The sequence below is a fragment of the Manacus candei genome, unplaced genomic scaffold (assembly GCF_025592945.1).
Source record: "Manacus candei isolate 608988 ecotype Guabito, Panama unplaced genomic scaffold, ASM2559294v1 h1tg000025l, whole genome shotgun sequence".
NCBI classification, from domain to species: domain Eukaryota; kingdom Metazoa; phylum Chordata; class Aves; order Passeriformes; family Pipridae; genus Manacus; species Manacus candei.
In genome coordinates, this window is record NW_026138073.1 from 5,189,201 (window position 1) to 5,212,952 (window position 23,752).

The 23,752-nt window shown below is 41.9% G+C and overlaps 1 protein-coding gene across 4 annotated transcripts; it reads left to right on the top strand.

Moving 5' to 3' along the window:
* Positions 1 to 942: 942 nt before the first annotated feature.
* Positions 943 to 20,767, top strand: EOGT (EGF domain specific O-linked N-acetylglucosamine transferase). 4 transcript variants are annotated; one of them, XR_007904720.1, is made up of 18 exons: positions 943 to 1,735; positions 2,326 to 2,372; positions 3,224 to 3,448; positions 3,810 to 3,910; positions 4,460 to 4,568; positions 4,660 to 4,754; positions 5,849 to 5,953; positions 7,082 to 7,188; positions 8,509 to 8,612; positions 11,132 to 11,224; positions 11,936 to 12,007; positions 12,524 to 12,610; positions 13,707 to 13,775; positions 14,821 to 14,882; positions 15,956 to 16,075; positions 17,016 to 17,118; positions 17,501 to 19,934; positions 20,599 to 20,767. XR_007904720.1 is itself a non-coding variant. In XM_051788803.1 (18 exons), exons 3-18 carry the CDS (start codon positions 3,239 to 3,241, stop codon positions 20,611 to 20,613), a joined length of 1,578 nt encoding a protein of 525 aa, XP_051644763.1. In that variant the 5' UTR covers positions 943 to 1,735; positions 2,326 to 2,372; positions 3,224 to 3,238; the 3' UTR covers positions 20,614 to 20,767. The 4 variants fall into 4 exon arrangements, 3 of the variants coding, with proteins under 3 accessions (XP_051644763.1, XP_051644761.1, XP_051644762.1); XM_051788803.1 differs by having other exon boundaries at positions 17,501 to 17,626; XM_051788801.1 differs by having other exon boundaries at positions 17,501 to 20,767.
* The last annotated feature ends 2,985 nt before the right edge of the window (positions 20,768 to 23,752 follow it).

Consider the following 23,752-nt stretch of genomic DNA (forward strand, 5'->3'; position numbering starts at 1 on the left):
ATTAATGTCTGCGTGGACACATTTTGTTCATTGCTCTTATTGAGTTTGCCTAGAAGAGTAACATGCAAAATTAAAGGTCTTAGGTCAGAATTCTAATATCCATGTCTGTTCAAATTTATTATTTTAGGACATTCCTTCTGAATGCAACTAATTTAGATCTCATTTTTCAGTGCATATGCAAGTATGAAGAAATGCTATTTAAAGGTTTACTCAAAGTACAGTGTTCAGAGGGGGCTGAATTCCCAGCCTTAGTAATGGAAAGGCCTGTGTGGATGTGGGTGGGTGTGGATGAGGAATAGACTCCTCGGTACTTGCTTCCTTTAAGAACACACGTTCAGAATCCCATGAGAGAAGGGTTAGTTCTACTTATTTTTCTTTCCCTAAAAGTTTGTTTTAATTTACATGCCTATGTTTTACTAAGGGCTATAATGATCCTGAGTATGAGGCGAAATGGTTATTGCACGGTAAAATTAAACCCCTCGGTTTCTAGCTGTAAAATGTGTATAAGTGTGTAAAAAGCACGGGTCAGGGTAAAATAAAATTTTGTGCTAAGAGTGTGCTCTGGTTCTCTTTGAGAAAAGACTTAAAACAGTTCCGTGGTGGGTGGATGGGTGTGAACCTGGTGGTGTGAAACGAAAATACCACTCAAGTCAAGAGATACCATATCTAGCTGGAATTACAGATGCCAGTTCAATTCTTGTGGTGCTGCGGGTATTGAGGTAGAAGAGGGTGGTTTATTTATAAATGCACTGCAGTGATGGGATTACGGCTAATGTGAAATTCAGACTAAATTCCTTTATTCAGGTAAGCAGTGTCAGCCCGTCTGCCGGCGCGCTCTGTCCCGTGTTATCCCGCAGGTTTCTTGTGGCAGGCTGGGCGTTTGTTCCTCATTCCCCACCTGCGAACGAGGGGAGAAGAGCTCTGTGCTGGCGTGGAGGATTCACAGCCCTTGAATGTTGTCACCTGTGCCCCCTCCGGCGCTCGGCGCTGCAGGAATTGGGTCAAACCGCAGGAGGTTGCGGGTTCCCAATCCCGGCAGGAGCGCTGTCATGTGCCTGCCCCGCATCCCAGCGGGGGCAGGGCGTTCATCCACCTCCGCCCCTGGAGCGGGGCAGTGTCTGAGCGCGGCGGTGCCACCGGGCCGGCCCCGCTCCCGGGGCTCGGGGGGAGCCCCTGGAACAATGGGGTGCCGGGAAGCTCCGCTTCCTGCCGAGCGGCGGCAGGAAAAGGCCCTTTTCCTCCGCATCCTGCCATCGCCGCTCCCGGGGCGGCAGCGCTTGATTTCCGGCAGCAGAAGGAAGACGCGCCGCTGATCCCCCGCGGGCAGGTGCCCCCCGCCCCGGGCCCACCTGAGCGCCGCCGGAGCCCGACCCGCGACCCCCGCCCGCTTCCCGGGAGCCGGGCCGGGCTCCTCCTTCTCTCCCTCCTTCCCTCCCTCCTTCCCCGGCTCCCGCCGCCCCCGGGCGGGGCGGTCCCGGCGGCCGCAGAGCTCCGGCCGCGGCTGTTCCCGGGGCGGGGGCGGCGGTGCCGCCCGGTCCTCCCTCCTTCCCCTCCCTCCTTCCCCTCCCTCCCTCACACCCGCGGGGAGAGCAGCTCTCACACACGGGCGCTGCCCCCGCGGGGCCGGGCCGGGCGCTCCCCCCGGACATGAGGATTGAGGCCATCGGCGAGCGCGTACCGGGAGGAGCGGCCGGTCCCATGGGCCGCGGGGCTGCCCGGGGCCGGCGGGGCTGAGGTGCGGTGATGGGGTGTGATGAGATGTGCGGAGCGGTGACACGCGGTGCGGCGATGGGGTGTGATGTGCGGTGACACGCGGTGCGGTGACACGCGGTGCGCTGGGTGGGACGGGACGGGACGGGACGGGGGTGCCGCACGGGGCTCGCTGTGGGCCTGGCATCGGGTCCAGCAGGGGCATGAGCAGCGTGGGTCAGACCCGGGTCCAGCCGGGCCGGAGGCTGGGTCCAGTTCTGGGTCCAGTTCTGGGTCCCCCATGGCACCAGCACGGCCCGGCACTGGGTGCCGGGCGCCTTCCCGAGGTGACAGACTCTCAGCCGGCACCCAGGGGCCACCCAGCCCTGGGGACACCGCAGGGTACTGATGGCTTTGAGCTGTGATGGGCACGGTGTGATCCTCCCGATACCCCCCTCCCGCCCCACAGGGCAAGAGAAATGGTTTCTTGCAGCCACCCGACGGGTCAGCAGCGTTCCCGAGCTGTGAAAGGCTGCTCTCATTGCTGGGAATGTGTCTCAAGAAGCAGGACAGTGTCCCAAGGAAAACTCCTTTTACAGGACATACCTAACTCCACTTTTCCTCCTCCTGCATTAGGTTTCTGCACTTGGGAAATCTGAAACGGTTCTCCTCAAACCAAACAGGTAAAACTACTTGTATCGTAGGAATTTTGCTAAAGGCTTCGGTTGAAAGCAAGCATGCAAATTTTAGCAAATTATAATGCCAAAAAAGGTGGGGTTTAGATACAGGCCACGCATTTTTTACCTCAGGAAGTTTAATGGTTCAGAGCAGGGGTGTTTGATGAGAAGGTTGTATTACCAGAAAGGTATGCAGTCAGCTTTAGAGTATACAGATATGTGTGGGCCTGTAGTTAAAGTATGTGTGTATAAAGATATATATATATACTCTTTATATATTTAACTTTTAAATGTAAAGTACATAACTCAGCAGTCAAGTTTCTTTAACATGATGTTAAGCACTAAAACCAGGCATCCTGTAACAGACCTATCTGTGACCACTTATTTGTGACTGTGTAGATTTCCTTCAGCTAATGATTAGTTCAAAGTGGAGAAAATATTTTTATACTTATTTTGAAACTAAAAATCCTTCTTTTCTCACCCTTCCCCCCAGTAGTTCTACATTTTTCTCCCTTCTGACTGGATATTACATGCTCTATACTTAGTTTCCACGCTGAACTCTCAGGATCCCTTGGGAATTAGCTAAAGTAAACACACCCCTTTTAGTTTGACTGGGAGTTGGTGGTGCGTAATAACCCTCGATGACTAATGATTCAGAGATAATCCTGAGGTTGTACAGTCTGGTCTCTCAGTGAAAGTTTGCTCTTCACAGGAAAAAGAAACCACTCCAGAAATGCAAGTACAAATTCTTTGAGTAAGTGACTTTGACTGAAATTCGTCTTGTGTGCTTGAAATGCTGCAGAAAAGTTAAACGTCTTTTTTTTTTTTTTTGTCTTTTTGTTTTTTAATAAATACAGAACTCACGGGTTGCCATGTTTATGTTGCTTGTGTTTGCATTGCTACTGCAAGAAATTCTGGCTAATTCCCAAGCTGAAAACCCTACTGAATTCAGAAACATTCCGGAGGAGCCACTGTATGACTACAAAGCTATCAACTTGCCAGATGAGCATATTCCATACTTTCTGCACAATAACCAGCATGTTGCTGACATCTGTAAGCGGGATGCTCTTTGCCCATATAAAGTAAGTTTACTTTTGTTTGTTTGTTTGTTTAAATGTTATATTGAGGTGGTTTGTTCTTGGAGTCATAGCAGTTAAAGGTGGTGATTAATTGGTCTCCTTGCCAATTAGTCAGGAAAAGGGTTTGACCTAGAACAGACACGTTTTAGACAAGAATAAAGTTGCTGTGGATGTGTGTCCTCTTTGGAACCTCTGTTGTGGATGAAGAATCTGGATGTTCTTTCTGAAATTGTTTGAAAACAAACCAGACCAAAAGCCTTTTATGCAAGGTTTATGAGCAAGGGGTCGTTTAAAATCTAACAACTAACTTAAGTCATTTCCTATTTTGCTGTTGCAAAACCAATTCAGTTATTCTTTGTTACAGAAACACTTGAAGAAACTAAAATCCTGCTGGGGTTATGAGAAATCTTGCAGATCAGATAACAGGTTCAGTTACCCAGTATGTGATTATGTTGAAACTGGATGGTAAGTTTAATTTTAAAAATATACTGTCCATTATGGTAAAAAAAAGAGTGTAGTGGTCACTTTGATATTAGCTGTGAAGCCAACGTTGTTGTGATATTTAGAATTTAAAGGATGATTCTTTGTGGAGACTTGTATGTATGTATAATGTGTGTATTTATACATAACATGATTTTAAAAATTTAACTTTTTAATGAAGAAAATACTGTTGGAAATACTTCCTGCCAGAATGTTTTCGTTATTCGGATTTAGCCTTGATTTCAGATTCCTAAAATAACTGTGTATTTCCTTTCTTAGCTTTAAAAACAGAGGGGAAAAAAATGTTAAAAAAAATTTTATACCCTTTTACGGGAGAATAGCTTTAAATTGTCATTGATGTTTTCATTTACATGGAGCTGATAAGTGCTTCCTGTTTTGCATCTTAAATGCCAATAAAGTAACTGGCTGGTTCTTCTCTTCCACTTTCAGTGAAAAAAAATGTTTTCTGTTAAAAGTTATTACTAGAAATAAGCAATAGACCTTGATTTTTTTCCTCTGCCCTTCACACATCAGGGCAAGTGACATTGAGACAGCCCAGCAGATATTCTGGAAACAAGCTGATTTTGGTTATGTTCGAGAGAGGCTCAATGAAATGAAGACCCACTGTAAGCCTGCAGCAACAGTAGGTGTTTCTGGTAGATGTGATACTTTGCACTTGTTTTCAGACATAATTTTTGTTATTGACAGAATTCTGCTTGTTCTTTTCTTAACAGGGGGATTCATCTCTGACCTGTTCCCAGTACCTTCAGCACTGCAGAGCAACAAACTTGTACATTGATTTAAGGACTGTGAAGAGAAACCATGACAGGTGTCTGGTTTGCTTGTGTTATAGTGAGAACGGGGTGGCAGGGAAAAGGATTTGAGGCTTTGCTTAACAAAGCTGGTGTGCTTGTTGCTGTGGGCTTTTCTGCTGGTCAGAGACTTGTTGATGAAGTCTCGATGAGGGTTACACCTCTTCACTGCTGTCTGCTGCTGCTGTCAGCAGTACAGGTTGTTTAAAAACCTAAGTGGTCAGTTTTATGGAGTAATGAGGGGTGATTGAAATAATCCCTTATGATAGAAGAGAGGAAGACTTTTCTGTGTCTTCGGTCATGTCCTTTCTTGATCAGATGATATGCAAAACAGGAAGTTTCCATCTGAGCCACCAAGACCTTTCCTGTGCTGGGTACCTTTATACCAGATCCAGGAACTGCATTTTTAGACGCAGTGTGACTGAAGAGAGATCTGAGCCTGGGTCTTCCATATCCCAATTTAAAACGCTACACGTTGGAAAACTGGATAAAAATCATACTGCTGATGCTGGCATCACCTCCTGTCTTATTTCTGAAGTCAGTGTCTTGGGGCACATGACTGCAAAGCAGGTGTTTCATGACTGACAATACCCCTCAGAATGGGTTTTGTCTCTTCTCAGCCTGTCCTGAAAGCTAATTTAGACAGTGCTTTTAGTTGGCATTTTGTTTTCATGAAATTTGTTCTTGCACCTCACTCTTCATATGTTGTATAAAATCCTTGCATAGCGAACTGGGTTGTGAAATCTGAGGTGAATTTCAGCTAGAAGATGTTAAAAACAAACAAAAACTCCAACTAACGTGCTTCTGTGAGTAATCATGGAGCAAAATCTAATTAAGTTACTCATTCAGGTATGTGAAAATGATTCCCAATAACAGTCTGGGTGGATTAGTGCTGTTTTCTGTGTTTTCTAGAACTTCAAGGACACCACTGTCTTTACGTGGGAATTGTGGGAAATCCTTTATTTAAGAAAACACTCAGGTTTTAAATATGTGTGAAGTGCCTTGCTGAACTGAGACTAACCAGCACTGCCTTGAGTATGTAATTGAGATTGCAGGGCACTAGTTAGCTCTGTTGCACCAAAGCTGATCGACTTTTCCTAATTTGCATTAGATTCAAAGAAGACTTTTTCCAGAAGGGAGAGATTGGAGGTCATTGCACCCTCGACGTTAAAGCGTTTTTGGCTGAAGGTCAGCGCAAGAGCCCTCTGCAGTCCTGGTAAGAATCTCTTGTCAAGGATTCTGCTTCCAAGTTCACTCATTAATTACTTTTGATTTTTTGGCATTGGCATTAGCAGCTGTGTGTAGGGGATTTCATACTGAGGAAAGAGTTGCTCCTTTTAGGGTCAGTTTGAGAGTTCATAGTAGATACCTCTGGTAATTGCGTCCATGCAGAATGTCTGAACTGTGGGTAATTGTGTCCTGCCTAATTTACAGCAGCAAAAGATCTGAAAATGTCTTGTAACTGGGAGTTCTAACTTTCAAGTATTTTCTGGGCAAGATGCTGGCTCTCAGCCTAACCTGCCTGTAGGAGGAGATAATTGTTTTGTTGTGAATTGCCTTGAAATTGGCACCTGTGTGTTAGTTCACACAGTCCGTGGTGGTGATGGGGCCAATGCAGCGCCTGAGCTGGATGTGTTCACACAGTGTTCCCAGGGAGCCTGTGCTTGGAACGTGAGATGGGCAACACACTGAGGCTGAGTAGGAAGTGCAGAGTATCACAGTTTGCATGTTAGCACTTCAAAGCTGCATTGCCAGTTAATTGATGAGAGATGAAGGAATCGGAGCCATTAAGGTCCATATTATAATCCATTTTGTGCTTTTCTCATGTTTGGATTTTTTCCCCCCCCGGTTTTGCCTTGATGGCTAATTTCAGTCGAGAACAGCTGCAGAGGAGGAAAGGACTTTTCTTCTCTACCTGCTACTGTCATTGCAACTGCTCATCCTTGTTTAGATCCAGGAATAAAAAAAACTACATCTACATTCATTATTCTGACCAAAGCATGGAGATTTTGCTGGAGTGTCTTTGTCAATGCAGATCAAGTTGGATGGACCCACAGACCCAGGCTCTAAGGCTCTTTGTTACATCTCTGCTGCCTTGATTTGTAGATCAAAGGTGCTGTTCACTCTTGAGATCAAAGGCAGTGTTTAACCTCCAGAAGCTCATAAACTGAGGAACCCTCCATTATAATTTCAAATCATTTTAATTGTCAGACTCTATCAGTTTTCAGCAGTCCTGTTAAATCAAATGGACTGGATGGACAGTTACTAAACCTTAGGCATATGAACTACATTTGTGTAAGTGTGTTAATGTCAGAACATATTCTGTGTGATTGAATCTTTCTAGGTTTGCAGAACTCCAGACATTTACTGCATTAGACTTCAGGCCTCTAGAAGATGAAAAGTGTGACATTGTTATTGAAAAGCCAACGTACTTCATGAAATTAGATGCAGGTAATTGGTATCTTTAGTTTATTTTTTTATCCTACAGTACTGCAGTATAAAAAGCCCGTATTCAACTTGCCCATCTACATTATGCCTTTGTGATTGTTAAGTTCACTTGTAATATATTTTTATTTTTTTGAAAAATGGTGTGATTTTTTCCTTCCTTTTTTCCCCCTTCTAGTTCCAGTGATGAACTCGGAAACTTAAATTTGAAAATCTTATTTTTTTCCCACAGATGATTTTAAAAAAATCAAAATAATTTCCTGCTGCCTTGCACAGTGGTTCTCTTGACTGTGGTTTGAGAGTGTTTGTCTTTGTGCCAGTCTGTTCTCTACAGAGTCTTTGGCTATGTTTCTTTATGACAGGTTTCATACTGTGAAACACAACCTGTGGGTGTCTGTGTCTTGTAGTATGTGCTCAGTAACAGGATTCTGAGTGTATTGGATGATATGGAAGAGAAGTGGTATTTCAGGAGGGGCAGCACTCAGGCACCTCTGGGAATCAACCAGTGGTATCTGACATTTTTTGAGCTTCAACAGCCTTTTTGTTGGTACAGCACAGTTTGCAGACAGCTGTTAATGGCAGAGGGTGCTCAGGATGTGTTCAGACAAAGCAGCTGCACTGGGGTGAGCTGTGGTTTGAACAGGATGGTTGTGTGCTGTGTTCTGTCCCTGTGACACATGGCAACTGTAACCTGAATTCATCCTCCTCTCGTACCAATGGCTTCCCTTTTAAGCAAAGCTGTTGTAAGGAACTGGACTGCGTTACCTCCTTTGTTTCGTGGTAGTTTTTTGTGCACCCAGGTATTAAGCTTAAGAAACCAAGAATGAACAAGAATGCTCTGAGAGAGAATCTGAGGAATTAATTGGGCTTTGGCTTGTGTGCAAGTACAAGTTCTGTCTTGCAGCTCTGCAGACAGAGCTTCCTTAGCCCCACTAAAGCAGAACCAAGATCAGTGCCCAGGGCCAGCTTTCATGTTTCCTGTGTGTCAAACTGGCTTGTCTTAAAGCAGGAGTTCCTTTCATATCCTTCAGAAAGCAGCTGCAGACTGTAATGAGAAATAGCACATGAAACTTATCTGTTTCTTATGCTTTCTTTTGGCCACTCTACTAACTTCTCTGTACTTTGTAAAACCGTGGTTTACTTCAGATTTTTTACCATGATTCCTTCCCTTTATAAGTTTGCTTTTTTTAGGGTATATTAGAAGCCTTCAGTCAGAAGTAGGGGAAAACTAACATAAAATACAGGATACTGCTAAGGAAAAATACATGAACCAATAAAGGTGGAAGGAGTGATGCTGTGCTTTGCTAACAATTCTGTCTTTCTCAGGTGTCAACATGTACCATCACTTCTGTGATTTCGTCAATCTTTACATTACTCAACATATCAATAATTCCTTCAGTACTGATGTCAACATAGTCATGTGGGACACTGTAAGTCTTCTGTGCTTTTGACATATTTGTAATGAGTTGTATTTCTGCTTTGTAGAGACTCTGAAGGCTTTAGTAGCCAATCCCTGGCTTTCCTGTGGGCTTAACCATGTGGAACTGATAAATTTTTGGACACTTTTAATACAGGTGCATGAACAAGAGCTGGGGAACAGATTTTCCCTGATAAACCATGTGCTGTTGGAACACTACTCTGTCGCTCAGCTTTTGCTGGTGTGTAGTTATGGCTTTTTTTGGTGTGACCTCAAAAATAATATGATCGCTTTTTCTAGTTTGTAGCATTTGAACATTTCATGCTCTTTTCTGTAGGCTTTTTTCTCTCAGAATATTGAAGATTTACTCAACTGTTTCTATTTAAAAAGAGTGCAGTCTTGCATTTCTCTAAATCAGTAATGTGCAACCTGTAATAAAGAAAACAACTAGATTAAATCCTTGTATATGTATCAAAACAGGGTCTAATATTTAATTTCTTTAAATTAAAGAATTTGCAGTTACTTCTCTCCATCACCTCTCAGAATACCTTGATGACATATAAAACAAATTTTTAAGTGGGGCTGTTTCTGTTGTACTGCTGAGTTGAAACCATGGCTGTATTTAAGAGTAATATTAGTTTTACTGCCCAGTATTTAGGTGGTATAAGAGACTGTTAAACTAAATAATGAACAACTGAGGAATTTGTAATATGCCAGATAATGTGTATAATCAGGTCCAGAAATAACACAGTTCTTGAGTATGGTATTGTCACATGTCTGTTTTGTGCTCGTGAAGTGCTGTGTTTTCTTTCTGAGTATTTACTGCTAGGACAGCTAAAATTCAATAGAGAACTGCTTGCTATTTAATGAGAAACCTCTTTGACTGGAAGAGACCCTTTTTTTTTTTTGTTCTATTACATTTTTAAAGATAAAATGCCATCTGCTAGATAAGTGAGCTCTCTAGATGTTATACAGGGACTTGTTAATCCAGATTTTATGACTTTTCAAAAAGATCAGATGTCAGACAGCATTGTAAATTACTTTGAAAAGCAGCTCTTTGTCTTATATCTCATTGTTGAATCAAATAACTCTTTCAAATGTCCCATTCAAAGTACTGTCACAGTACTATCATTTTAAATGAGCTTTACCTGCTCAGGCTGCTCGAGTTCATTGCTGTGTACAGCCAGGTGATGGCACCAGTCAACTGTCTGTGCTGATCAAAAGGTGGACTTGAGCTTATTATTCATTCTCTTTTTTTCTTTTTTTAGCTTGATGCAATTAGATTTGGCCATACTTCCTAGCTACTGTTCTTATTAAACAGTAGTGCCCTTAGATGTAGGTTAAACAAAGCAGAAAACGAGGGGGGATTGGTTTGGAGACCGTCTCTGCAAATGCAGGGAAGAAATGTTTATGAAGCACTTTTAAGGAGAGCAGAGAGGGTTAGAAAGTGGTACTTTCATCAGTTCTCTACTTTTAACCCGGAAGAGCAGTTCTTGTGATACAGATGACCAGAAAGTAGTTTGGATTGTAAAATCCATTAAAACCTAATGGCAGAGGAAGGGGAAGGAAAGCGCCTTGTCAGCTGAAGGAAATCTGGTGCCCTTTAGATTTTTACATTTCAGTAGATATATGTTCTTTTCTGTGATCATTTGTAGTCTGATTTTCAAATTTCTTGTCGAGAATATTCCCACATAACTTTCCCAGCAGCCTGAACCAGCCCCGGAGTTGAAAGGAAGCTTTAAGTGAGGAATCTGCACCAGGGCTACTGAGGGCACGTTTAATTGCGTTCAAAGAGCAAGGGGTGGTGACTCAGCCCTGGGATGTGCAGGAAATGTGACAGATTGGAAGGCAAGAGCCCCTGGGGACAGGCTGATGTTGTAGGGAGTAGATGGCTCTTTAAAGGTTCCACAGAGTGTTGCTGCAAAGGGAAAAGTTTTTTACTGCCCTGTATAGAAACTTCTGAGCTGTTTCTCCCATCAAATCACATCATTGCCTTCGGTTTGTGATACATGTGCAATATGCAAGTGACAATTCCAAAGGAGAGGCAAAGGCAAAACAAGCTTGTTGTGACTTTTAACCTCAAACCTTACTGCTGCATGTGAATTCCCAGGTGGTTTTTAGTCTCAGGACTAGTCTCAGGAATTGAGGTTTGCACCCTCTACCATCCCTGTGTTTCTTTTACTTCAAATTTAACTTGTCTTCTGTTGTCTCTGGGAAAAGTAGTTGGTACTTCTCTCTCTGACTCAGAAATTTTAATCTGCTACTGAAGTACTCATCTAGATTGCTAATTTATAGAAGTTTTTATTAAAAATTAACTACCTGACAGGTAATTTGAGTTATCTGTCACTGTAAAGAGAGAGTTTGGTGTTGTGTCATGTCTGTGTTCTGTGCTAGGCTGTTTTGGGTAATGTGATGGTGTTGCACATATTAACTGTGTATTAGAACTTGTATACAGAGCTTGAATCATGAAGAGAAGTTCTAATATGCATTTATGTAATCCTTATGCCCTTGTGTTTTTTACTTTCCTCCCAGAGCTCGTATGGCTACGGTGACCTGTTCGGTGAGACATGGAAGGCATTTACTGACTACGAAATAATACACTTGAAAACCTTTGACTCTAAGAGGGTATGGAATTTTATATGTTGTTTGAATGCATAGTCACTAGGGAGCAAATATGACAACTTCTCAAGCTGCTTGTGGTTATGGGTGTTTCAGATGAAAGCATTAATACCTCCCATACATGTTTAATTTGTGTAATATGAGTATTCTACCTTAGAAACAAGAGTCAGAGCTGTAACCTAATTCTGTGGTGTGTCTATCCTTTATGTAGATGGACCTTAGTTTTGTGTCCTGAGAGATGGTGGTATTCATATGTGGGGTTTCCTTCTGCAGGGACCCATTACTGAAGTTAAGGGTTCTGTCTTTCTAAGTCTTCTGACTCCTCCTGAGGTGTTTCTTTTCTCCTGTAACTTCTGGCATACCTGCTGCTTATCATTAAAAAAATTTTACACCACCAAATGTAACCATTCATTCACAGCTCATTTTAGTCTCTTAAATCCAGTCTTAAACTCATTAACTGGCTTACTTCTATTTAGTTCATGTTTGTTCTGTTTCAGGGTGTTTTTTTCACCTCTCCCCACACTTGCATCCATAGGGTCCCAAGTGAGAGCTCTTTTGGGATCAGGATTGTCTTTGTTCTGTTCATTTGCACAGTCAAGGAAGTGGGGTTGCTCTTGATGGGAGCAGTAATTGCTGGCTCATTAGAAGCAGGGATCCCAGTGAAGGAGGCAGTGGAAGGTGGCAGTGGGGTGTAACTCCCTGTGATCTCCTTTGCAGGTGTGCTTTAAAGAAGCAGTGTTCTCGTTGCTGCCTCGGATGCGATACGGCTTGTTCTACAACACTCCACTGGTGAGTCCCATTTAGCCATCCACTGTTAACTGGATGTGTGTGTGACAGTGTGAAATCTGAGCTGATGAATCCCTCCAATGTCCAGCTGAGCTATCATGGAATGTACCACAGGGAAGGTCCAACTCCAAATGGAATGATCTCCCCTGAAGATTAGGATTTTGAAGTTCTTTAGCTGGTTGTGTGCAGTCCCCTCTGTCACAGCTCAGGAGATGCATATTGTTCTTCTTTAATGGGTGAGCACTGTGAACTTACTGGTATTTTTGCAGAGCACAAGACCTTGAACACAGTCAGACTTTCCCAATGGTATTAGCTCATGCATTCAGACTCTAACACTAGAGAGAGTTATATTTCTTTCTAAATGAAAGTGCCACTTGTGTTGCAGTGAATAGTGACATGTTTAGCACAGTGCATGATACTGGGCTTTTGTTCCACAAGAATGGCAAAAAAACTGATCACAAAGCACAGTTTTCTGAGCAAAATAACTCTGTATGTTAACAATTACTTTTTTAATTTCAGATCTCTGGCTGTCACGGTACAGGGCTGTTCAGAGCGTTTTCTCAGCATGTGTTACACAGGTTAAACATTACACAAGAAGGACCCAAGGTATGATAACTGAATAATGGCAACTGTAATGTGGAGCTGATGGCTCTTAACAGAGAAACAGCATTAGGAAATAGGAGCCAGTGGGGAATGAGGGTGTATTGTGCACTTTTTGTCTTTTCCTGTGATGCCTGGGATTTTTTGCCTAGTAAGTCAACCTGTTCTGTAAAAGCCTTCAGCAAACTGTGTGTATTTGTGAAAGTTGCCCTTTTGTCTTTTTTTCCATAGGACAGACTTTAGAACATTCTAAGGGTCTCATCCCTGTATCCATTCTCTCTGCCAAAGGCCTTGGTGTCCTTCCTGGTTAAGTAATACGTGTTACATGTTCTGAGAAGGTGCTGCCCTTGGGTCCAGCAGAAGGGATCCCTTGGAGCAGTGCCCTTTATCAACCCTCATAGGTACTGCTGAGCTCGGATCAGGGGAGGAAATGATGGAATCTGGTCCTTCCATCCTTGCCCAGCACCATCTGTGTGGCCCTGGGCAGGGAACTGTTGTACCCACTGGTGGTTTTTGCACGTGGCATTGATGGGCACAGCAGTTCAGGGCTGGCTGAAGGATTTTCCAGAGGGTAGCCTGTGTATTGTGGCTGAGGGGCACCATTCAGAGCTCTGCACAGGCATTTAGTTATGCTTCTGCTGACACTAATGGGAGTCATGCAGTTAAATCTCTTTATTTCACTTGGAATGCTTACCCCTGTGAGTCCAATTAATTAAAAGAGGCAAAAGGAGGAACTGTTAGAGAAGTAAAATATTTTTTTCCCAAGGATCTTGTGCACAAGCCATCTTGAAAGCTGCTCTCCTGCTTTCAAAAACTGCCATATAATGTGTAATACAAAGGCTCTTTTGTACTGAATAAAATAAACCTTTCAGAAAATATTTCATTCTTGGTTAATAATCAGACTTTCACAAAGTTTTTGACACTTTGAGTCTGTTGGGAAATGGGATGTGAATTTTAAGATGGTTACATCATCTGTTTATTACATGTGGAAGGAACATATTTGGTTGCTCAAATATTTGCCAAAAGTAAATATGGAAGTGTCTGGGATTGTTTTTGTGAGGTCTGCCTCTCAGCTAACACACTGCTCCTTCTTTCTTCTCAGGATGGGAAAATTCGAGTCACGATACTTGCACGCAGTACAGATTACAGGAAAATATTAAACCAGAATGAGGTGTGGTCCTTTTTATTTTTATTTTTAAAAACAGATTTATTAGAAGTTAAGTTTTGCTCGTTGGATTGATTTTTTTTTTTTTTTTTTGGGTAGAGTCAAGACATCTATTTGCTGACAAATCTTGGACAAATATGTCCAATGCTTATATTAATTTCTTCTAATATGTCTTGTAACCAGTCTCCATTTCTGTACACCAGACACTGGACCTTGCTGCCCTTTCTAAATATTGAATGGGAGACTACAAATGTAATACTAGAAGTATTTCCTCTCAGCAAACACACTGCAGAGCTTCTAATAAAATTAAATTACTTCGCTTTCAGATTATTTCTTTTATTTACAGCATCCTCAGTGCTGAAGTCTAACAAAACCCTTTGTAATGTCTGCAGATTGAAATGCACAAGCCATTGTACTTGAGTATGTGCACTCAAAACTTAATGAATTCTCATATTGATTCATGTTTTCGAATCATTCAACTTACTGGACTTACAGTGTAGCCTCTTTTGTGGTCAAATGGTCATATTTAATATTTTCACACCTGTTTTCATTCCTGCTGTTTAGTGCCTCACAAAAATGAATTGGGATTATCATCCCCACCTTATTTAGGGAGAAGCTGAGGTTTGTGTGATGCAGTAGCTCAGTGACAGAACAGACAGAACAAAGGATTTGTGCTTTATCTGCTGGGCTGTCCTCAGTTCGTGACTCACTGCTGCATGTAGTGTGAGTTCTGGTCAAGTGCACATGACAAAGGGAGAAGTTAGTTTTATTTCTACCGTACTTCTGTAAAAGAAAATGCTTGACTCTTTCTCCCTCTACTGCTGGCTATGGATTGGAGACTCTCCAAAAGCCCTTTAGTTCTGAAGCCCAGGTCTAACCTGTTTTCACTTCTCATGTCAGTAAGAGTCTGACCTAGTAATGGATTTTTGAAAATCTTTCTAGTTACCAATTCCCTGGTGGGGAGGAGAAGTGTGTGAAGTGGTCAGGAGTGCAGGGGAGCAATTAATTGAAGGAGAACACCAAATCATTGTCTTTTTATTCTCCTCCTCAGCTCGTGAATGCTTTGAAAACAGTATCAACGTTGGAGGTCAAGGTGGTGGACTACAAATACAAGTACGTAAGTTGGTGGAAGAATCTGGTGTGTGCTGCCTGTGGCTGGGGAAGCTGTTTGCAGGCAGGGCTGTGTCTGTCCTCCTGTCCAACCTGTGCAAAATCCAAGGACTGGGAAGGAAGAGTGTTACTGAGGGAGTGGTGGGTGAGCTAGTCGAGCCCTCCTGTTCTATGATGCTCTGCTTAGGACTGAATCTCTAGAGCAGCAGGTTCAGATTAAAGCTATTACACAACGAACAAGTTTTGAAATCACTTTTCTTTCTGTTTCATCCCTTCTCCCCAAACCAGCTGTGTTCCCATCACCCTTTTACATTTGCTAATGCCCTGCAGAAACTGTAGGTCAACAGGGATTTCTCTTGTATGATGCCAGTGCCTTATTTTATGTGACCCTTAGCTTAGTAAGGAATAATAACTCTCCTTATTTAACACTCTGGTGGCCCCCGGAGACACCACTTGAGGTCAGTTTGGGGTGCCAGGTGTAGCAGGCACTGTGCCAGTAAGAAATGGATTGAAGGAAAGGTTCCCAAATAGTGCATACCTGTGCCAAATGGCAACAGCTCCATGTACTCACTGGTGCTTCCATGGATCATGCAGGAAGAGTGGGATACTGAAACAATAGTGGGAGACCAGTGTTCTGACCAAAACAGAGACAATGTGAGGAAGTTTATTTGTGTACTTCAGTATCACATTGAATACAGTTCAGAAACAGTTTTAAGTCTTTAATGTTGGATTTTCAGGTGTGTTTTTTTTTTCTGGTTTGGTTTTCTTTTTTTAAGGAAGTGATGCAATTTATTTTAAAGACAAATAAAAAGAAAACCGCAAACTTACAAAAACTTTAACTTGAAAGAAAATATTTTTGAAAGAGATCCTTGTGAAGTTTTGAAACCTGCCTGCATTTCTTTGAGTTCCATGCTGAGTTATTGCTGGCTGCAGCATTTGTGATTCTTAGTATTCTTCCTTGAAAAATCAGTTCTCTCTTTCTCTATTCCCTTAAGCTAATTTTGTGCTTTCTCAATGTGATCCTTACTGCTGTGGATAGACCTGCCACATAACCAGTTGTGTTGTGTTGTCTGCAGGGAACTTGAATTTTCGGAGCAATTGAGAATTACCCACAACTCTGATATATTCATCGGGATGCACGGAGCTGGACTGACCCATTTGCTCTTTCTACCAGACTGGGCTGTTGTTTTTGAGCTGTAAGTCTGTCTGTCTTTCCCCTCTATTGTACACAACTGCTCATGTCTGTTATGTGTTAATGAAACCTCTCCCTTGCTAGTATTTGACCATGAATGTCTGTCTTGCATCCTTGTTTATACTTCATTTTTGGCAGCCTCTTCTTCTGGGGGTTGAAAGAGAGGAAGCCTTCATTATAAAATATAGTGTAATTATATCATACAGGTTTAGTCTGTGATTTCCTAATATACCATGGTAGAAATAAAATGCAGAAATTTCTTGGGGGAAATGGCAAACATTGGGAAAACTTCACTGCTCAGATCCTGCAGGTGTGTCTGGGATCTAAGGGTGTTTTGGTGACCCAGGTAAATTGATTACATCAAGTGCATGTCCAAGGGTGTTAGAGATCCCCTGAAGGTTTTTTTATCCCTTTTTGTGCTCAGAACATGAGCACCAGTGTGCTGGCCAAGGTCAGCCCTGTGTCATTCTGTTTTGTGAGATTCCTCTCGTAGCTTCCTTTTAAATGTATTTTGTCACGAAGTACGGGTATTAACAGACACTCCAGTTCTACAGAACTGAACAAAAATGCAGAATACTTGTCAGAAGAGCACTGAATTCTCCATCCTGGGAAATTTTGCTGTGGGAAGGCTGCAGAGCTGGTGTTTGGCAGCCTAGTCTTGGCTTGAGAGTATTTTGTCCAGTCTCCAGGTAAAGTTCAGAAACCCAGAGGTTTTTTTCACATGTCCAAGAGCTGCTGCAGCTGGACAAGAACATGTCTGACATGCAGATGTTCCTCAAACTGCCTCCTAGGCCAGTTGTTGTTTTCAGTTGAGCAGAAATTTGTCCATGGTTTTGTTGCCTTAGAACTGAAAAACAGACGTTGCAACTTGCAGAGTTTTTTCCTGTTTCATCCTTCAGCACAGTCTGTGTAGGTAAATATGTTTTTTTTATGCCTGTCCTTAGATACAATTGTGAAGATGAACGTTGTTACCTGGATTTGGCAAGGCTGAGAGGGATTCATTACATCACTTGGAGGAAAAGGAATAAAGTATTCCCTCAGGATCGGGTAATGATGGTCACTGCTGGGAGGGCGAAGTGCTCTAACTGAAGCATTTTAGGGTTATCTTGCTTAACCTATCTGTGTTCTGGTATTTGAAATACAGTTTTCATTCTTTAGACCAAATTAACTCCCCTGATGTGATAATGAAATTATTTCATGTTAATGGCTGAGGGAAGAAGAGAAATTAAATTAATTTGCCATTAATCTAAGCCATCCATAGCACGGCTGTTCTGCAATTACTTTGCTGATTCTTTTGCCTCAGAGCAGATCAGTGGATCAGAAAGAATAAATTAAAATGGCGTATTTTCAATATTTTTTTTGCATTTTTGAATAAAGATGCATTGATTTTTTTTTTTTCTGTCTAAAATTCCTTATCTCGTTTTTCTAGGGACACCACCCAACACTGGGAGAACATCCAAAATTTACAAACTACTCCTTTGATGTGGAAGAATTTATGTACTTGGTGCTTCTGGCTGCAAATCATGTTTCACAGCATTCCAAGTGGCCATTTAGGGTAAAACATGATGAATTCTAAATTAGATTTCTGACTGAAATACTGTTTTTAAATAATCACGGAATGGCCTGGGTTGGAAGGGACCTTAAAGATCATCCAGTTCCAACCCCCTGCCATGGGCAGGGACACCTTCCACTAGACCAAGTTGCTCAGAGCCCCATCCAACCTGGCCTTGAACACTTGCAGGGATGGGGCAGCCACAGCTTCTCTGGGTAACCTGTGCCAGGGCCTCACCAGCCTCACAGGGAAGAATTTTTTCCTTGTATTTAATCTAAACCTGCTCTCTTTCATTTCGAAGCCATTCCCCCTTGTCCTGTCACTCCACACCCTTGTCCAAAGTCCCTCTCCCGCTTTTTTGTAGCCCCTTTAGGCAGTGGAAGGAGCTCTAAGGTCTCCCCAGAGCCTTTTCTTCTCCAGGCTGGATGTCCCCAGCTCTCTCAGCCTGTCTCCAGAGCAGAGGGGCTCCAGCCCTCGGATCATCTGCGTGTCCCTCCTCTGGACTCGCTCCAGCAGGTCACTGATCTCCTTTTGGACATGAAGTCATTGACCACAACTCTGAGTGCAGCCACACAGCCAGCTCCTTATCCATCCTCATAATGCTCCATAAAAATACTGTAACAACAGGAAGCAAAGTGCTGTTGTGAAATGTGTAAACTTCTACGAGGGAAATAACCCATCTTTAATTTGTCAGACCACTCCTTAGCATCGTACCTCTATTTTTCAGGACTCTTTTTGCACTGTATTTTTGCATTCCAAATTCTGAAATACTCATCTTTATACAAAGATATGTCCATCCATTTCATGTAAGGTTTTCTGGGGTAGATACAGTGTCAAGAGACTCTGGCAACTCCCTATTTTAAGTTTAGAAACATTTTCACATTAGAGAGCACAGTCTTTTGTTTTTACATTTAAATATAAGCTTTGATTCCTCTCACTTTAGTTTTAAGTGCTCAAATATAACGGGTCAGTAGGTTCAGTCAGACTTCTGTCTCAGAGCAGGGCAATCTTTTCCTGATTGAATACTTAAAGCTTCAGGTAAACTGGGTGTTTCCTACTTTTTCACATAAACCAGCATGTTGCATTGGAAAACTTGATCAAATTGGAATAAAACTTGAGTCTTTTTGAGGATGATAAAGGGAATGGACTTCTATTTTTTTATGACAAATGATAAAATGTGTACAGTGTCTTTCAGCTGCAGCTGAAAGGAAAGGAATTCATGAGGAACCTTGGAGTCATTAAAAGAGTATTTGTTAATATTCTTATTTCCTAAAAATGTTGAAGAGTCAATCTAGAAAACTTCTTAAAACCTTCCCAAAGCCAGTAGCACAGTTCACTGTTCCCAGTGAAGGAAATACTAAGCCAAAGCTGAGTTCTTTATGAAATTGCCCCCCTCGACCAGGGCTGACATGTTTGTGCTGGTGGGGAAAAAAAAGGGAGTAGTTGTGTTCTCTTAAGTGGAGCCAGAAGGATGTGTGAAAGAATCAAGTCAGTGAGATAAAAACCAGAGTTTTATGTTAAATTATAGATTTTTTGGGGAATGTGTTCCTGTGCTAGACTTGCAGTTCAGCCATGCAGTGCTGGTGGCACGAGGCAGAGCACACATTTGTATGGAAAAGCAGGAGAGTTCCAGTGAGTGTAAACATTTCACTGGTCTAATTGTAGATGTTATTGACTTCCCTTCTCCAGCAGTTGTAGGCAATTCCACAGAGTGTAGGTGCATTTACTGACCTGGCTGTACTGGGAGGGATGAGTTCCTGTAAGCACAATTTCCATATAGATCTCTCATGACCTTAAGCAGTGCATAGGGAAAGCTGGATAGAGCTGAGACCTTTGTATATCTTGTGTATCTGGTGCAATTCTTCCTGTAGTGTGTTGTTTTACTGAGGGAGAAAACTGTTTCACTTTAAAGAACCACAGAAGCAAAATTGCACTTTTTGACATATGGAGAAAAAGAAAAAAGCCCTCGAGAAATACAATTTCCTGTATTTGTGTCTGTGTGGGTTTTTTACCTTGTGGGATTTTTAAAGGAAAAAAATGCATGAAACTTAAGTTGGTAAAATGCTTGAGTTTGAATGAAATCAAGTCAAAATAAAGAAGACATTTAATTATGAAGTGCACATGAGAGTTTTTTAATATAAAACTTTTTAATAAAAAAAAAATTGTCATAGTTTGCCAAGTTTTAGAGGCAAATGTTTTAAATATTATTAATTGCATGGAGTCACGTGTCTCTGCTTTCTCCTCCATGACAGCCTGATATTCTGAGATCCGAAGTGATACTCGGATCTCTTCATCTGGGGATCATTTAGAGGTAATGCTGCCATCCTGCACTGATGGCTTTGGTGCCAGGCTTTTGAAGACTGGTTTGTGAAAGTAGTTGTATATGTTTAATGGTGCAGGTGATGCTGCTGAAGGCAGTGTGTGAGTGCAGGCATGTGCTTGAGTCTGTGTAGAAGCAGTTAATGAGGAGCTGCTCTTTCAAGTGATCACTAAAACAAATGGTTGAACATATGCATGGAGGAGAGGCTGCAGGGACTTAATCCAAGGGCAAAATATCCTGCCAACATTCACCAGTTTCAGCAAATTTGAGTGCAGCATCAACAGTTGATGGCCAGGACATTATTCAGCCTTTATGGCTTAATATTGCTGGGATGAAAATGCTGGCTTTGTTGATTAACTTTACAAATAGTCACAAAATTATCTTGGCAGCAGAACAGGCTTGGTTGGATTAATGGGGTTTTGCCAGTAAATCCTGAGAGAGTTTGGACAACAGCAAAGATCTGGCTTGTGGCTTTCTTCCAGAGGGTCTGGGCCATCTCTGGCTGTCTGGAAGCTGTAATTTGAAGGAATCCATGAGGCTTTTGGGCCTGTTGTTCTTTAGGCAGGATATAACTCTGGATTATGTTTTCCTAACAGACTATGGAAATCTTGTTCCTTGCTATTTCTGATTTTTGTTTGTTTGTTTTGCTCTCCAGTTTACCCAAGTTTAGAGTCTGTTTTTAACTGGCACATTGGCATCAGCGTGATGAATTTCATTTTGGGACTTCACATGACGTTGCCAATCCTGAACACTTATGGGATTGCCTGTGTCTCATGTACAGTGTAAACTGGGGGCTGGATTTGAAATAAAAAATAATTTATGGATGCACGTGATGTCTTTCTTTTTTACTTCAGAAGGCTTCAAGGTGTAATTTCAGGTTTTTTCTTTGGGAAGTTCTGCAGAAGTTGGGTAAGTGTGAGAAATGTTTTGTCGTGGGAAGGTGGCAAATCAGGATTATTAATCTTAAGAGTACAATTATAAATATTAAAGTAATAAATTTTTAAAAGCAGTTAAATAATAATAGAATTATTTAATTTTTCTGTTAATCTTACCAGTACCATTAATGAGATAACTCAGGGTTTAGAATGTTTCTTAATCTTGTATTTTTTTAAGGAGAAAAACGGAAGGAAACGTTCTCCTTGAGAGCTTTTTGTGTGCTCAGAAGGGTAAAATGTTTGATTTCAACATTGAGTAATTGTTTCAATTTGCAATGTTTGCCTTAAGTTGCGCTCTTACTTTCTCTGAACACACATTTCTCATGGATTGGGCTTTTTGTCTGAAATAAATGAACTGCTATTAAATACTCTCCAGCTTTGGCCCTGAAATGGTCACAGAAGCTGGTCTTTTTGGTGTTCATTCATGAATTCTTGTTCTGGCCAGGGGTGGTCGCCACAGTTGGATAGACCTGACAGCACATTCACAGATGTATAGTTTAATTGGCTGTTGTCCTCTCTTAGAAAAGTGAAGTATTTTTATAATATAAAAATATAATATAAATGCAAAATAACCTTTATATATAAATAAAATACAGTAATTATAAATATACATAATATTAACTATTTCAGTTATTACCATTGTCTTCTGGATAAGTGAATAAAACTCAAATTGCAAACTGTATCTTAATTTCATTTATGTTTTCTTGGTTTCCCTTCCCCTTCCAATCATTCCATGGCAAATCAAAAAGGAGTAGCAGCAGAAAGGAAAAATGACACTGTTACAGAGAATAAATTTATTTTGAGTATGTATAACTTCTACAATGGCATTGTTCTTTACCTTGGGTATTTTTTTAAAATCAGATCTGGTTTGGGCCTTTAGAGAAGTGTTTATTAATGTAGTACATAAAGTCTATAAAGCTTTTGAGTAGTGGGTGACAAATCAATTGTCTGGAGCTCAGCTCCCCATTACTTGGGAACAAAGCAGTGTCAGGAATATTAATTCTGGTTGCCATGTCTTTGAGTGTCGAATTTGTTGAAAACTGAAGAAAAGATGACGTTCAGTCGTGATTTGAAAAGCAAAAGTTCAGCATGGATCCGTTATTTTCCAGTTTGTCCTGATAATAATGTTGCTGTTGAATACAAAATGCTCTCAGTAAAGACAACATGTGGGAAAAAATGAACTCTTACCAAACCAGACATCACTGGTACAGCCTGGGGAAAAGGGGGCTCAGGGGGGACCTTCTGGCTCTCTGCAACTCCCTGATGGGAGAGGGGAGCCAGGTGGGAGTCGGGCTCTGCTTCCAGCATCCAGGAAATGGTCTCAAGTTGCACCAGAAGAGGTTTTATATTGGATATTAGGGAAAATTGCTTCACCTACGTAGTTGTCAAGCACTGGCACAGCCTGCCCAGGGAAGTGGTGGAGTCACCATCCCTGGGGGTATTTTAAAAGATGCATAGATGTGGCACTTGGAGACGTTTTAGTGGTGGCCTTGGCAGTGCTGGGTTAATGGTTGGACTCAGTGACCTAAAAGGCCTTTTCTAACCTAAATGGTTCTCTGTTTTCATGCTGGTTAATGCCAGCTCAGCACTTGAAATCTGCTTTCTGTGCTCACGTGCTCCCCGGCAGTGCCGTGGCTGTGTCAGCGAATCCTTCAGGAGAGCCCACTGGCACCCAGTGCCCTGCTGGGAGGTGCCAGCCCGGTGCCCTGCTGGTCCCAGGGCTCTCTGCAGACTGGAAATGCCTTTTGCCTCGGAGGGACGCCCGATTTCCAGGTAAGGCAGGCGAGCGTTCCCTACCTATTGTGGCAGAGTGCAGTAGGTGTCACTAGAGCCCTTTCCAACGTTCGAGGGGAATCTCATTTCGGATGCAGAAGCCGCTCACAGAGGAGCACAACAAAGCAACTGCTCCTGCAGTCACGATTTTGTTTTCCACCTTCCTGTTTGCAGAAGGAAATACCTGCAGAAGAAATTAATCCAGGGAGATTTTAGCTTTTAGCCCAGGATGATTCAGCTGCTATAATATTGGTATATTTTTCTCTGGGTTTTCTTTAAGCAACTTAGTTGGTGTTGGAAAATAATTTCAGTTTATTTTTCAGTTCAGCAAAAATTTTCAGTTAATCTTTTGTTGCAAAATGCTGCTTCTCATTTTGTTCTAAAAACACTTTTTACTGAATTGTTTTTGTTTAGTAGTTAATGAAATTCCTGTTTTGCTGCAAAATCTTGATTTCCACTTAGGCAGCACATTGCCCAGTCACACCATATATCCTGCACCTTCCTCTACCTAATTACTTGTCCCATGTAGTGCACTGGAGTGTGTGTGTGTGTGCATATGCACCTGGTGTCGTTAAAATATAAACCACTGACACTTGGAAAACAGTTAGAAAATACTGGAAAATGGTGGAGTTGTTATTCAGTTTATAAAAAAAAGCAATTACCATGAAGACATTTGATTTTTAAAGAAAAATAGGTTGGTTTTGTAGATTTCCCCCTTTCTAAACTTTCCAATTCCATAGTTGGTCTTTAAAAAGGGAGTTGATTGACTTCTCTTTGCAGGTTTGGGAAGCTTTGGGCAGACTCAGGGAGGGCTGTGGTGTCTGGCCTTGTCCCTGCACATTGGTTAAAGCCAGTGGAGGTGATTTCCCTGCCTCACATCTGATCCACAGCTTTCAACAGCTGAGCAAAGTAAAAATAAGCTTTAAATGTTAATATAGGGTAGTAATTGTTTGAACTGTCGTGCAAGAAGGGTGGAAAGCAGGTGAGTTTTGCAATATGATGGAAGCACTGAAGGAGGGCACATGTGACACAAGAGCAATACATCCTTCCTCAGCTTTGATGGTTGAATTTGGTTTAATCAGGGCTCTTTGGTGTCCCCAT

Excerpts from the sequence above, each read along its gene's own strand:
- EOGT (XM_051788801.1), top strand. The coding sequence starts at position 3,239 with ATGTTTATGTTGCTTGTGTTTGCATTGCTACTGCAAGAAATTCTGGCT. Across the intron at positions 5,954-7,081 it reads AAGAGCCCTCTGCAGTCCTG|GTTTGCAGAACTCCAGACAT; the intron begins GTAAGAATCTCT and ends GAATCTTTCTAG. Across the intron at positions 17,119-17,500 it reads AAGTATTCCCTCAGGATCGG|GGACACCACCCAACACTGGG; the intron begins GTAATGATGGTC and ends TCGTTTTTCTAG.